General features: G+C 38.1%; 1 protein-coding gene across 1 annotated transcript; it reads right to left on the bottom strand.

Annotated features, from left to right (window-relative positions):
- Positions 1-529: 529 nt before the first annotated feature.
- ptp4a1 (protein tyrosine phosphatase 4A1) lies at positions 530-13,128 on the bottom strand. Its single transcript, XM_074697518.1, has 6 exons — positions 12,979-13,128; positions 7,683-8,342; positions 7,478-7,570; positions 4,849-4,979; positions 3,034-3,108; positions 530-1,673 (listed from the first exon to the last, which is right to left on the bottom strand). Exons 2-6 carry the CDS (start codon positions 7,785-7,787, stop codon positions 1,556-1,558), a joined length of 522 nt encoding a protein of 173 aa, XP_074553619.1. The 5' UTR covers positions 7,788-8,342; positions 12,979-13,128; the 3' UTR covers positions 530-1,555.

Below are 13,128 nucleotides of genomic sequence, written 5' to 3'. Positions count from 1 at the left end.
GTGACATATTATAATTTATCGCTACAAATAACTAACGAGCAAGCGTAGGAAAATGTAGCCATGAAAGTTATAAGGCTATAAATCATCCCTATACATCGAATATTTAAAGTGTTTGTCATGTGAACAGGAAGTAAACGTGTTTCCCTGTACAATTAAATACTTCCTTTACTTTCTACAATGACGTGCAACAAAGATAGAAACAGATAAAAGCAAAAAAAAAAAAACATTCTATAAAAAAATAAAAAAATGTGGAATAAGCAGTTAAAAAAGACAGAATAGTTTTTATTTTATTTTTATTACAGTTTTTTCTTATATAGCTCTTCATATTTTTCTATTATTGTTGTTGTCCACTTTTGCTGCAACACTTTTGTGTATAAAGGTGCTACAGGTAAAGCAAAGTTGAGTTAGCATTTCAAACCAGTAATAATTGGCAATTATTTGCCAGTGTCTCAAAATGCACTTCCTCCTCTCAAAATAAAAAGAATTCTGTAATCAAAGGGGGAAAAAAACACTCAGTCACTCTTATGTTTGATGTTTTTAAGTGTTTCATTTAATGTACTCTCACAAGTTGGTGAACAGGTACAACTTAGTCGCTCACGGTACTAAATCACACATCCATTGATAGTATAAATAGCCAACCTAATAATAATAGTACACATTTTCAAATACATAAAATCATCAAGTATCCAAGTCTTAAGTTACGGACATCAAATAAAAAGGCATACAAAATATCGCAGACGTTGGAAGTCCAGTTTGAAGCGAGAAAAAAAAAATTATAAAACAGAAAGAAAAAAAATCACATCTTGGACATGGCAGTCAATTAGTAAACAGAAGGTTTGATAGAGAAAAGAAATAAGGTCCTAGACTTTCAATTGACAAATAAATATTGCAACAATTAAGCGTCTTATATTAAAAAATAGTTACTGAAAGGGCTTAAGTGAGTGTAAGACTTCCTGCACGAGACAAAGGCAACAACTTCTTTTTTTGTTTCGAGTAGAAAAATGAAACGCCTTTTTCCGAATGCCGGCGAGGGTCGACTCCCGCCTCGATTGCCTTTGTTCCACTTCGATTGTAAGGCATTTATGGATGAACCGTCTGATCTGAAGGAAGGCAAACCTCTTTCTCGTCAGTCTGGAACCCTTAAATTGAACGGGGTGGAGAAGAATTTCTGACATGAACTTAATTTTTTTTGTAGCACATTCTCAGGTGATGTAAACCAGCCAATCAGAATCTTTGGGATGCAGAAAACAGTTAATCCAACATCTTACAACGACACACGACTCTGCTGCCCTTTCTCTTTTTTCTATACTGGGCACATGAAGAGAAAACACGGTGACTCCGGTTCACACAAACTCATTTACTTTCTTTTTTATGACACTTGGTTTGAACCGGGAGAAGAAAAGAGGACAGTTTAAATTACTGAGCATGGTTTTTCAAAATAAAATACTTCAACACAATGACTAAGAAAACAAGCCTGCCAGGTAATAAGCTAGCGAGGTCAAATCAATCTTCTTTTCTTGGGGGGGCGGGGGTTGGCGTGGCTCAGGGTTTGGCTCTACTGGATGCAGCAGTTATTGCGATGGCCGTTGGAATCTTTGAAGCGCAGGCGCATCTTTGGACGATATTTCTCCAGGTAGAACAGCTGCTTGCTGTTGAACGCTCCGCGACGCTTCCTGGAGGAAACAAGACGACAAAAATCCAGATCAGTTCCAGACATTTCCTTCATGAACACTTGAAACCATGTGTGTGTTGAACACGCCTCAGATGAAAAGCCATTTACTGGAGAGCAACACGTGAGAGCTGAAAACTTGCGCTGACACATTACACACTTGGAAGCACTCCCTCCACTCCTCCCACAGAGTCACTCTTATCTCACTGTCAGATACCTCAGCTATTTACAGGCGTGACTCATCCCTGCTTGTGTTTTGGACCACACAAACATCCAGCACATGTGAGGAGACCTTCAAATCACTGGTGTGCATGTGATAAGAGTGCTGTATGTGAAAGCCAAAGACACGGCTCAGCTGAAGGTCTGGAAGGTGTCATAGTTTGTGAAGAAGGGAAACCAGAGAAGTTAACTCGTGGCCTGAATTTAACTTTCTGTGTTCATGTTGAGGTGGAAAAATCTCTGGGGTCATTCTGACTGCTTTAAGATACGGCAGCGTGCTACATCAATAATCAAAGAAAGATTATCTGCACCACTAAAGCCAGATTTATACTTCTGCGTCAAATCTACACCTTAGCATCTCTTGTAGGTTTTGCAAACCCCATGTCTTCAACGAAACTCAGATTCAGTCTGTTTTGTCTTGTGCAGTGAAAAGAATTGAGTTCAACAGAAGTTTGGGAGTCCGTTTCAGCTTTACAAACTAAGTTTGTGTCAGGAAGTCCTTTAAGAGGTTTGTATTTGTTAGTTTGTGTGCTGCTTGTGTGACACTCACAAAATAAATGTTGTGTTGTTGATATTTTATTACTTTTTGGTTTCCTTTACAGTCATGGTAGCTAGTAGTAGCTCGTTCATTCTTTATTTCTTTTGGCTCCCGAACATTTGAGAGTTATTTCTCTGTGTAAAAAGTTAAATGTGTTGTGTTTCATGTCTAGACTGCTACAAGCTAAACATGCTAATCAATTTTAGATCAGCTCTAGCTACAGCTCTGTTTAAGGGGCACAATCGCCAGCTGAAGCTGTTATAGCTGTTGCAGTAATAGCTCATGAGAAAACTGTGTTACATGCTATTCGAAGAGAAGTCAATACTTGTAAAATGTGCAGTGGTTGCATGATTCCTTTTTTTCCGAAAAGACACAGACGTGTCACAAAGATATGTATGTTTAGCAGAGAAATGAACACATAGCTTATGGTAAAAAAAATAGCATATAATTTAATGTAAAGCTGTTAAGTTAGGATAAAACTGATGCTTTGTTACAAAAGAGAAGAATAAGACTGCAGCCATCTGTTTTCTCTGACTCCTGTATAAAACTTCTAATATTTACAGATTATCTGTTCAGCAGAGACCTCGCTGGGACCTGTTACACTTACTGTCGAATGAACTGGACAGCGTCTTCGTACTTCATCCCACATTCAATCAAGGCGAGTGCCACCAGAACAGGAGCTCTGAGAGGAGACAGAGAGAGCAGGTGGGTTAGTTCAAGAGCTGATTCGGTTTTCCTTGAGTCCATCCTTTCCAGACTGCTCTAGTGTGGTTTATTAATAATTGCACAGATTTGTCTTTGGGTGTCAGATAGGGGTGGGAGAAAAAAAGAAAAAAATGATCAGGCTTTTTTTTTTTTAACAATACCAAATTCAAATCCTTCATTTCAGTCTTTGTTTATAAACTGGATTGAAAAAAAGTTCCCACTTTTCTCCAGCAGGGGGCGAAATGTTTCTCTCTGGCTCACGTGATGTGCATTTTATGGGAGAATATGGCTCCTGATATAGTCTGTAGACATTATCATTGAACTTTTTCACATGGTCTGGTGTTAGAAAAGAAAAACAAGCTAAAAATCACAAAAATCGTATATACAGAAGAATCAGTTTTTAATCAAATCGGCACCCCAAAACGCACGAGAATAGGATATCGCTCCAGCCCTAGAGTCAGATGAAGACTCAGATGATCAAAATATACAAAAAAAAACAACAACAAAAAAAACTGCTGCAGTCCTTGTCGTTAAAAATCTGCCAGATAAAAAGGCTCAGACTGACTAAAAATGCAGTTTTTAATAAGTTAGAGAGTCTGGAGGAGTCTCTGAATTTATATTAATATTTTTTGTAACAAAAATGAAAAACTAATGTCTGTGGAAAGCAGCTAAAACTTGGACTCTAATTTTCCACATATTTAGGAGCTCAGATAGAAAGCTTCAAACAGTTTGGGTTAATAATGTGTCACCTTACACGTCCTTTTTTGTCACTGACACGCTCAGATTTGTATTTGAAATTTCTGACCTGATTAAAGAAATGTTACAGAAAGTTCGGCAGAGACAGACCTTTTGTGAGGGTGAAATATGATTATTTTTGTAATGTAAAAACATCTCTTATATCTTTCTGAATGGACCTGCAAAACTCCACAGATGTAAACACAACTTCAAAAAGCAGAAAGTGAAGTTTGTGGTCTCCTGTCACTGTGACCTGTTTATTTTTCTGTGTTAAAATGAGAAAAAAAGGGTTTAATCTTAAATTAAAAACACCAGATTTGTCCTTTAATTTATAATAGATTAATAGAAAAATTAAGAGTCCAGGTTTTGAGAGTTTAACTGTTTGTGAATCTGACCTAAAGGTAACCTGGATGAAAACAGAACAAGTTTGGCACGTTGTCAAAAGTGAGCAAACACACAAGTGGGACAAATGTGAGCGATCGTATGAGTCATGTTCGACAACATGAGAGTGAATCCACGTGACCACTGCCTCCAGCTGCTTTTTTTTTTTTTTTTTTCAGAGCAGAGCAGACGACAACCTGCTGTGTTTGATGGTTTTAACTCCAAAACCTGGAGAGCAATCACTGAGAGGAGCAGCCAATCAACACCAGGAGCTTCTGCAGTTTTTCGCTTTTCATTTTTTGGCATGTGAGGCTGAGTTTGGGCGTGATTAAATAAAAAACAGGTGAGCATGAGGAACGTTTTTCACAATCCTGGACACAGGTGGTTTCTTATTGAAGCTGCAGCAGTTTTTTAAAAATCACTCAGCTGAGAGTGTTTGCTCCAGCTGGATGTTGTAGTGTCACAGTTTTCTTTGCCAAATCCAGACCTTGAGAAATCACGTGTAAAATATGATCCTGTGTGATAAGAACTTAATACTTTAATCCTCCCCCGCAGCAGCAGCAGCAGGAGCCGCAGCGGGAGCAGCAGCAGCAGGACTCACCTCCCCAGCCCTGCCACACAGTGGACAGCGATGCAGCAGCCGGGCTCCTCCCTGAACTTCAGCTTCAGCAGGTTCAGCCAATCGTCCACGATCTGGTTGGAGGGAGGAGCTCCGTCGTCAAACGGCCAATCCTGGACGAGGAGAAGGGGAAGAAAGAGGGAAATGATGTCATCTGCCCGGTTTCTCAGAAACCAAAACAAAAGGAGTGTGAGAGCCGAGAGCAGCTGCAGGGGAAGAGAAACGCTGCGGTCGGGGGAGGGACTGTATCTCTGTAACTGTGTGTTTATGGTGTGAGTGGTTACAGACGATGTTTTAATATTTAATTTCTCACAAATCCAGCTGATAATCCTGATTCTTCTGAATCTGGTTTAATAATATCTGGTCTATCTATAGATATTTTTACAAGCAGAAACAGAAAAATTTCAGATTCAGAAATATGTGGATATTGTTTCTTCTCTTATTGGAGATCATTATGGCTGAAATATATTTTATTTTGACCACAGTGCACCAAAAAATTTTTTTCTGAGGCTGCTAGTTGGTTATTTTGGATATTATTGTTCGCTCTTTTTACAGTTTTATAAATGTTTAATGTTTCAGATATGGATAAGGATCAGCTCTTTTGCCAAGTGGGTTCCCAGATAAGAGGATTTTGACCTGTTTTTGTGCACAAAAGAGAACACATAAATAAAAAAACTAAAAATAATACATAAATATATATAAATCAACTTATTTCCTGGTCTTTAAAATGGAAATTTAAGTGCACTGTGGGTAGTGAGCAGCTTTGGTTTGCCTCCAGAAAGAAGCCCCAAAGTGTCACTTCAAAAATAAAAAAATTAATAAATACATAAATTAAGTAAAAAAAGAGGTTTGCAGGTTTGCAGTGTGGCTAACACTAGCAGAGCTAGCACCACCTCTTTGCAGGTTAGCGTCCTCATGCCTGTGCTGGTTCCTCCATGCTAACAAAGCCTACTTACAACTTTATTTCCATTGACTACATGAACACACTGAGAAGCTACACCGTGCTACAACGCGATACCTGTGACTGCTTACATCCAGGTAGTAGAGCTTTAAACCACTATGGCAGCATTGACCACAGACAGTGGCTAGTTATGACTCAGTATTAGCATTTTACCGACATTTCAGGCCTACACTAATATAAACATTAGGGCTACCACGAGCTTTTCTCTTGATTTGATTCTTGTACTATTTTTGGGGTACCGATACAATTTAAAATGCAATTCTTCAATATTTCTGATTCTTGCAATTTCTAGCTCACCTTCTAAAACCAGACCAAGTAAAAAAGTTGCATGGTGATAATGATTCCTACAAAAATGCACATCACATGTGAGTCAGTTTTTAGGATCTATTCAGGGGATCCGACATCTTAACTTTTTTTAACCCAAGTTTCAAACAAATAGCAAAAATGAGGGACTGAAATTTAGAGAAAAAAAGATTTTTTAACAGAAAAATTCAAGATTCAGAATCATTAAGTAAAAGATCCAGATACTGGGATACACAGATCATTTTTTCCCAGCCTTGATAAATATTACTGAGCTTTTGTGCAGATCTCTAAAGGAAGTTAAAAAGCTAATCATCAGCAGTAAAAACACATACGATGAACTTTACATACAATGACAAAAAAAAAAAAAACAGAACAAAACATGTACGCAAGTTTAGATTTAGTCTTAGCAGTCCACGATTTGAGGAGCGAGTGTCAGGTGAAGCCAGGGTATCATCAACGGAGAAACAGATAATTTCTTACGTCATAGTAAGGATGTAACGATTTATTGCATCACAGTTAAAAGTCAATACAAATGTATGACCGTTCAAAACAGCTGAAAAAAACAAGTTGCAATGCCCTATTTAAACAGCAGAGGGCTCTTTTCCTTTCAAAAAAAAGTTTAAAAAAATGTAAATCCTGAACTATAAACACTTGCAATCCTGAGATTATTTATTGGACGAGATTTTTTTTATTATTATTGTTATTTAGTTATTTTGATGTGAGATTTGTTTAAAATTCATTTTTTTATTAATTTTTTTGTTATTCAATCTAAAATATAATTTAATTTGCACTTTAAAGTTTACTCTACCTCAGAGAATTAAAAAGGGAATTCTGTTTTATTTGTAAAAAAAAATGAGAGATTCTTTTTGGGAGTTTTTATACATTTAAATAAATATATGTATGTGTGTGGGTTTTTTTTAAATTTTGCATTCACTGCATGGTTTGTGTTTTGTAGTTGCTGAAATAATTAAAAGAATCTTATTTTATTTCTTGATTGAAGATGAAACTTTGTGCAGAAATGTCAGCCGCTCAGATTCAAACAGTGTTTTGAAAAGTAGGTCACTCTGGTCCAGGGATCTTTGGTGTTTTTGAAGCTGTGTTTTGCACAGCTAGTCTCAAACTCTCTAAACATGTGAATAAATCCAACATGATGGAAACTGGAGCAACGGCCAAGCTGTGAGCTCATTATTATGATTTCAGTTTTATTGATGGAAAACTTTACGAACGCAGCAACAAATCGAGTCCAACAGATGAGGTGTGTTTTGGATAAAGTGGGGCTCGGTGAGGAGGGGGAACAGTGGAGAAACTTTGAGTTAAGTCAGACGCAGTGATTTCACCAGAACTCACCAGGACCTGGATCCCCTCCTTCACCACCAAGGTGGCATCATAGGTGGCTTCACAGACTCTCACGACGGTGGTCACTCCATACTTCTTCAGCTCCTGTGGAAAAAAGAAACTGTTAGAAAACACAAGCAGACAGAAAGATTCACTGGCTGAAAATCTTCCACCAACTCCCGAACGATTCTGACTCAAACGAGTGACCCAGGCTCACCTCGATGAACTTGTTCAGGGTGGCGTTGGTGGGATTGTGGGTGATGAGGAACCTCATGTTTTTGTAGGTGATCTCCACAGGGGCAGGTCTGTTCATTCGAGCCATTGTGACAACGCAAAAAAATAACAAAAGTCTTCAACAGAGTAAAAACACTAATGTAAACACGGAGTCAAAACTCGGAGGGAATGTCAAACAAAAACGTTCAGAGATCCTCCGCTCTTCCTTCCGTTGAGGTTGGCAAGGCTAAACAAAAAGAGTACGAAGGCTTTGACGGGCAAGAGGGGGGGAAATTTGGGTCGTTGGCGGCCGATAAAAGGGGTGGACAATCAGAGAAACAACTCAAAACCTTCTCCTCTGGGATAAAAGAAAAGAAAAGGAACAAAAACAAGGCTGGTTCCACCTTGATTCTGGCCAGGCGGAAGCCGACGAGGGCAGTGTGCAGCAGGTGAAGTTACCCCATCCAGGCCGAGTTGTCGCTGGTTCTGGGAGGCGTCCCGGTCCTGCCAACTCTCCGGGGTCCCTCCTGTGGCTCAAGTGTGTCGGATCGATGGCGAGTTTGGCTGTTCACTCGTCTGCATAGGCAGCGTGCTGAGCCTGGCAGTAGTCCCCACTGCCCTTCAGAAACTCCATAAATGTGTGACCCAGAACACCACAGAACTGCTGCAGGACACAGAGCGGGACAAGAAGCGGGACACGGTTAAAAGCAGCACAAAAACAGACGGGAAGGCCCAAAATCAGACAAATAACTCAAAAAAAATCAAAACATTTTATTTTTGAGATGTTTCTGAGCCTCCTGAAGCGCCTCCCAGGGATGGGTACCTCTCACGTTTGAAACGATACGGTACTGACACCTGGTACCCGGCAATAGGAATCGGTACTCAACGGTACCAATTTTTGGTACTTTTTTTTAACAAATCATTTTAATATCTTGTCTTTAATTTTGCACTGCAAATTTTATCTTAAAATCTGTTTTTAAAATCTGTTTTAAAATCTATTTTAATCTTTTGTTTGTTTGTTTTTTGTTGTTGATTGTTTTATTGCATCTTTTTAATGAATCTCATTTTTAATTGAATTTTAATTGTTTTCTATAATTTGTTCTGCCTGTAAAGCACTTTGAATTGCATTGCTGAACTGTGCTATAGAAATAAACTTGCCTTGCCTTGTGTGTCTATGGTAAAAAAATATATAAATTTGTGTAATAATAAAATTCAAATTCTTTCCAATTTAACAGATCTATTCTTTAATAAATAAGCTCGTAATGCTGTGTTCATGTTCAGCATGGAAAACCGCCTACTCTTCCACTCCTTCACAGTCACAAGGATGCATTTAGGTACCTAAACACGGTACCGTTTGATTTTACATGAATCGGGACCCGGTACTTTTGACAGAATTCGGTCGGTACCTTCAAAAGTACCTAATCGGGTACCCATCCCTAACGTCTTTCTCCTGTTAGTCACGTTTTCCGACCAAAAAGTTTTAAGTTCTGAATTATCAAGATCATGAAGTAAATTTCACTCCTTTCATTGGATTCCCAAATTAAGTATCTGCTAGAATGGCTTCATATGGTTCCCATAAAAAATCAAACGTACCATGTTTTGGTACCTAAATGCATCCTTGTGACTGTGAGGAAGCAGAAGAGTTGGCGATTTTCCATGCTGGACATGAACACAGCATTGCAAGTTTATATAATGAGAAATAAATATTTTAAATTGAAAAACTTTGAGATAAACAAATAAATATTTATAACCATTTAAAAACACACTAAAGCACTGAAAATTGGTTTAGTACCGATGCTGATTGCCTGGTACCAGGCATCTGTACCGTACCGTTCTCACAGACTTAAAACTATTCTTAAACTGCATTTTCAATAGAGATGCACCGATATGAAAACTCTGGCTGATATCAATATCTGATATTAATATTGCTGTTGTGGCCGACAATCGATGTTTATGAATATCAATATCGGTAAAAAAAAAATCTCAACACGGGTAGTTCAGGGAGAAAGAGCGGCATAATCGTGAGAAAAGACGACCATGGAGAGGATCAAAGGATGGTGCACCCGAGATAAACGCCATCAAAAAAGTTTGTTTTGTCTGTTTTTTTGGACCAAAAACAGGAAGAGAGACATAAAAGAAGAGAGTCCACTCTTCCCAGGCAGTTTTGGTGTTTATATAGTCAGAGAAAACAAAATTATTTGGGTCATAAAAGATCGTTTAAGATGCCTGAAAATGGCAGCAGCTAATGAGTAAATATTGACCGATATCCATATATCCTGCATCCCTAATTTTTAACAGGCCATTAAGCATTAAAATCCATGATACACAAAAAAAGAAACCATATTACAAAGTAAATAAAGGTTAACCAAGTTCAAACTGATCTAAAATAATAATATTAACAATAATGATGGAAATTTTGAAGCTACTATGCTCTGTAAGAATCCATTTCCCCCTTATTTAAAGTATTTTTTGTTTTCTTGTGTCAAAGAACAGTTGACTGAAATTTAACATCTGGAGTTGAAAAACTAAAGTTTCATTAACATAATGTTATTTCAAACATAAAAGTTAAAAATGTACTGTTGGAATTCTGAAAATAATAATTGTGAAATTCATTGGTTGGACAGCCTTGAAGATGAATTAAAAGTAAGCATTTTCAACTGAGCTAATCTGTAAAATCACAGTATACAGCAATTAACATTTAAAGTGAAGATGAAAACAAGTCAAAATAAATGAAAAAAAAAGAGCTGATCAAAGTTGCTTTTAAAAAAAAAAAAAAAAAAAAACTTGATTCATTTATAGCATTTCTGCTTTTTCTGTTTTCCCGTGAGAATTGGCCAAAGGTCAATGTCCGTTCATCAAGTCCATCACACAAGTTTCATCGACTTTTTAAACTTAAGGCTGATGTTCAAAGTAAAGTAAGACGATCGAAAACATCAGCATCTGCTTAACCTCACTTTTACGAGGGGCCGAGGGCATTCAGAAATGATTTATCTTTGTTTGAGCATAAGAAAATATTTTTTTTGTTCATTGTTTTACTTTGGCTAAAAATCTAAATTATTGGACTTCACAAAAACACATGAAATATCTTATTTCCAGCTCTAAAAAACAACTACTCAGGCATTTTAAAACGTAAATACACTGATTTTTCTATCATTACGTTGTACTTTCTGATGTTGCTGTTCTGTTCATGATGCCAGAGAATGGAGGGAAATCGTGTTGTTGACTTTACTGTATTGTCGCACAGTTGCATCATACACATGAGTAACATCAGTGCAACCAGACACTTATACTGCATCTCCCAATCCAACCTGTGGACTGGTTAGTGTGGTTAAATTGGTTTAAAACAGCATGATGTGGTACCAAAATCCCAGCTGCGTTAATACAAACAGTGAGGAGCTATCCACAGCTGAACTATCCTCTCGTTCTGGAGAGGTGTAGTCAGGAAAAAGGTGAGTTTTCATGCTTCCCAGAGGAACAGGTGGTAAACTAAAGGACGTGCACAGCCACACCGCAGCTCTATGGAACAACCTACATAATGGCGGCTGGTGTACAATAGGAGGGATGTGTCATTTCTGACATCTAGGTCATATCTGTGAGAGCTGAGCTCACCATGAGGCCTTCAGCGGGGGCTTTAAACACACACTCACACGCATACACACTCTGTTATTATCATCCTCATAAATCTGACTCACCCAAGCTTTCACTGCCTGGTACTTCCTCATGTTTCTGCCCTTTACACCATTAAGGACGAGGAGAAAGGTGTTAATACCTGAGGGCCAGCTGGATACTGGGCAGGTGTGTGCTTTCTTTAATTTGTATTCTTAAGCTAAAACACACACACACTAATTGGTGAGTGAGTAAATGGTTAAAAGGGAGGTGGTGGTCACTCTTTTGTCCTTTTTCTCCTCAATGCACCATCTTTTTACACCATTTTACAAACAAACTCACATTTCAAAGACATTTTATCAACTTTAGAGCTGTGATTTCCTTTTTTTAGTTTGGCTTTTCATCAGATGTCTTCATCTACTCTGCGACTACGACGGTAAAATGCCCGGATTTAAGAAATCCTGGGGTCAAATAAGGCAATACTGAGCCGCCTGTCACAAAACAAAGACTTAAGCTGCATTTTTGGTGCTTATAGACAATGTCAGATCATTTTTCAGGCTGTTTCCTCAACACATTTCCTTTTGAATCAATTATCAAAGCAGGTATTTCAATATATACAAGATTTATCTTCCACATCAGCTGCTTTTGGTGTTTAAAAATAAAAAAGCAAGACACAAAGACACACATTTATACATTATATGCAACATAATAATCACAAAGCACAGCATTTAAGCTTTTTTAATGTACTTTTGCGATAAAAACAAGTTAAATAAAATGATAATATGATGACAAATGGAGAAATTTTTCAGTACAGAACATGCTTAGAGCCAGACACAAAGATGTTTGAGCTGTCATTTTCTATTTAAAGCCGAATAATGTTGATTTTTTGGAAAGAACGGGGTGAAACGTTACATTTAATAAAAATATTAGCATTAATATGAGCGTTAAGGTCAGGCTGTTGAAGCAAACAGGATTTAAAGGCGTTTATTCAGCAGCCTACCAATAATTGAGGACTCAAACTTAACACGTCGATAGCTTGATATATGAGACACAATTATCCACTCTTTATACATATAATTTTTTTTTTTTTATTGAATTAATGTGGCCTTTTTTTTTTTTTAAAGTAAGCTAGCAGGCCTGCTGTAAAGTGTCCTTTGTGTGAGGAGAGACTGGGCGCCATCATCTCACGTTAGAGGCCCTGTCAAGAGCTGCGAGGTGGACAAACACACGTTTCTTTCAGGTGACAAACACGACGCCTCGTTAACGCACAGAAAGGCTAATCTCTGTGGGAAACCACGAAGAAAATTTCACTTATATCTTAGAGTTATTTTGAACAAAATGCGCCAATTTTAACCGAGAGAAACTTCGTCTGAGTAGCCAGAAGCTGCGCATCCAGCAGCAGCAGCTTCCTTCCCATGACGAAGATCACACTAACCGTTAGTCAGCTCCGAAAACCCGGTGCTAACTTATATCCTGTCAACGGAACCAGCTCTTAATAACGAGATTTAACATTTAACAGCACTGTAATGTGTTTTTTCAAGTGTTTAACGTAAAGAGGCCGTGATTTCACCGAAGAAACGCGAAGGCCAGCTGGAAAACGGTAACGTTCAGATTGATAAAGCAGAAGACGAAGGAATAAAGAAGCAGAAAACAAAATGTCAGCCAGAACACGTAACTTACTGGGATATGCTTACTCATTGAAGATTGTAGCTTAATCATACAGCCGGTCTCCAGAAAAATGGTAAAAAGGTAAAATGGTTCTCCACCATGCAGTCCGGTGCTGTTTCTCCGAGCGGAGCCGAAGTCTCCCTGAGCTGCTGAGACGAAGCCGAAAGAAAGCCGAA

Source organism: Halichoeres trimaculatus, unplaced genomic scaffold (assembly GCF_033239565.1).
Source record: "Halichoeres trimaculatus isolate MK-OKI-2021-1 unplaced genomic scaffold, fHalTri1.1 fHalTri1_scaffold_2, whole genome shotgun sequence".
Taxonomy (NCBI): domain Eukaryota; kingdom Metazoa; phylum Chordata; class Actinopteri; order Labriformes; family Labridae; genus Halichoeres; species Halichoeres trimaculatus.
The sequence above is the reverse complement of the archived record's forward strand: the minus strand, read 5'-3'. Positions and strand labels throughout refer to the sequence as shown.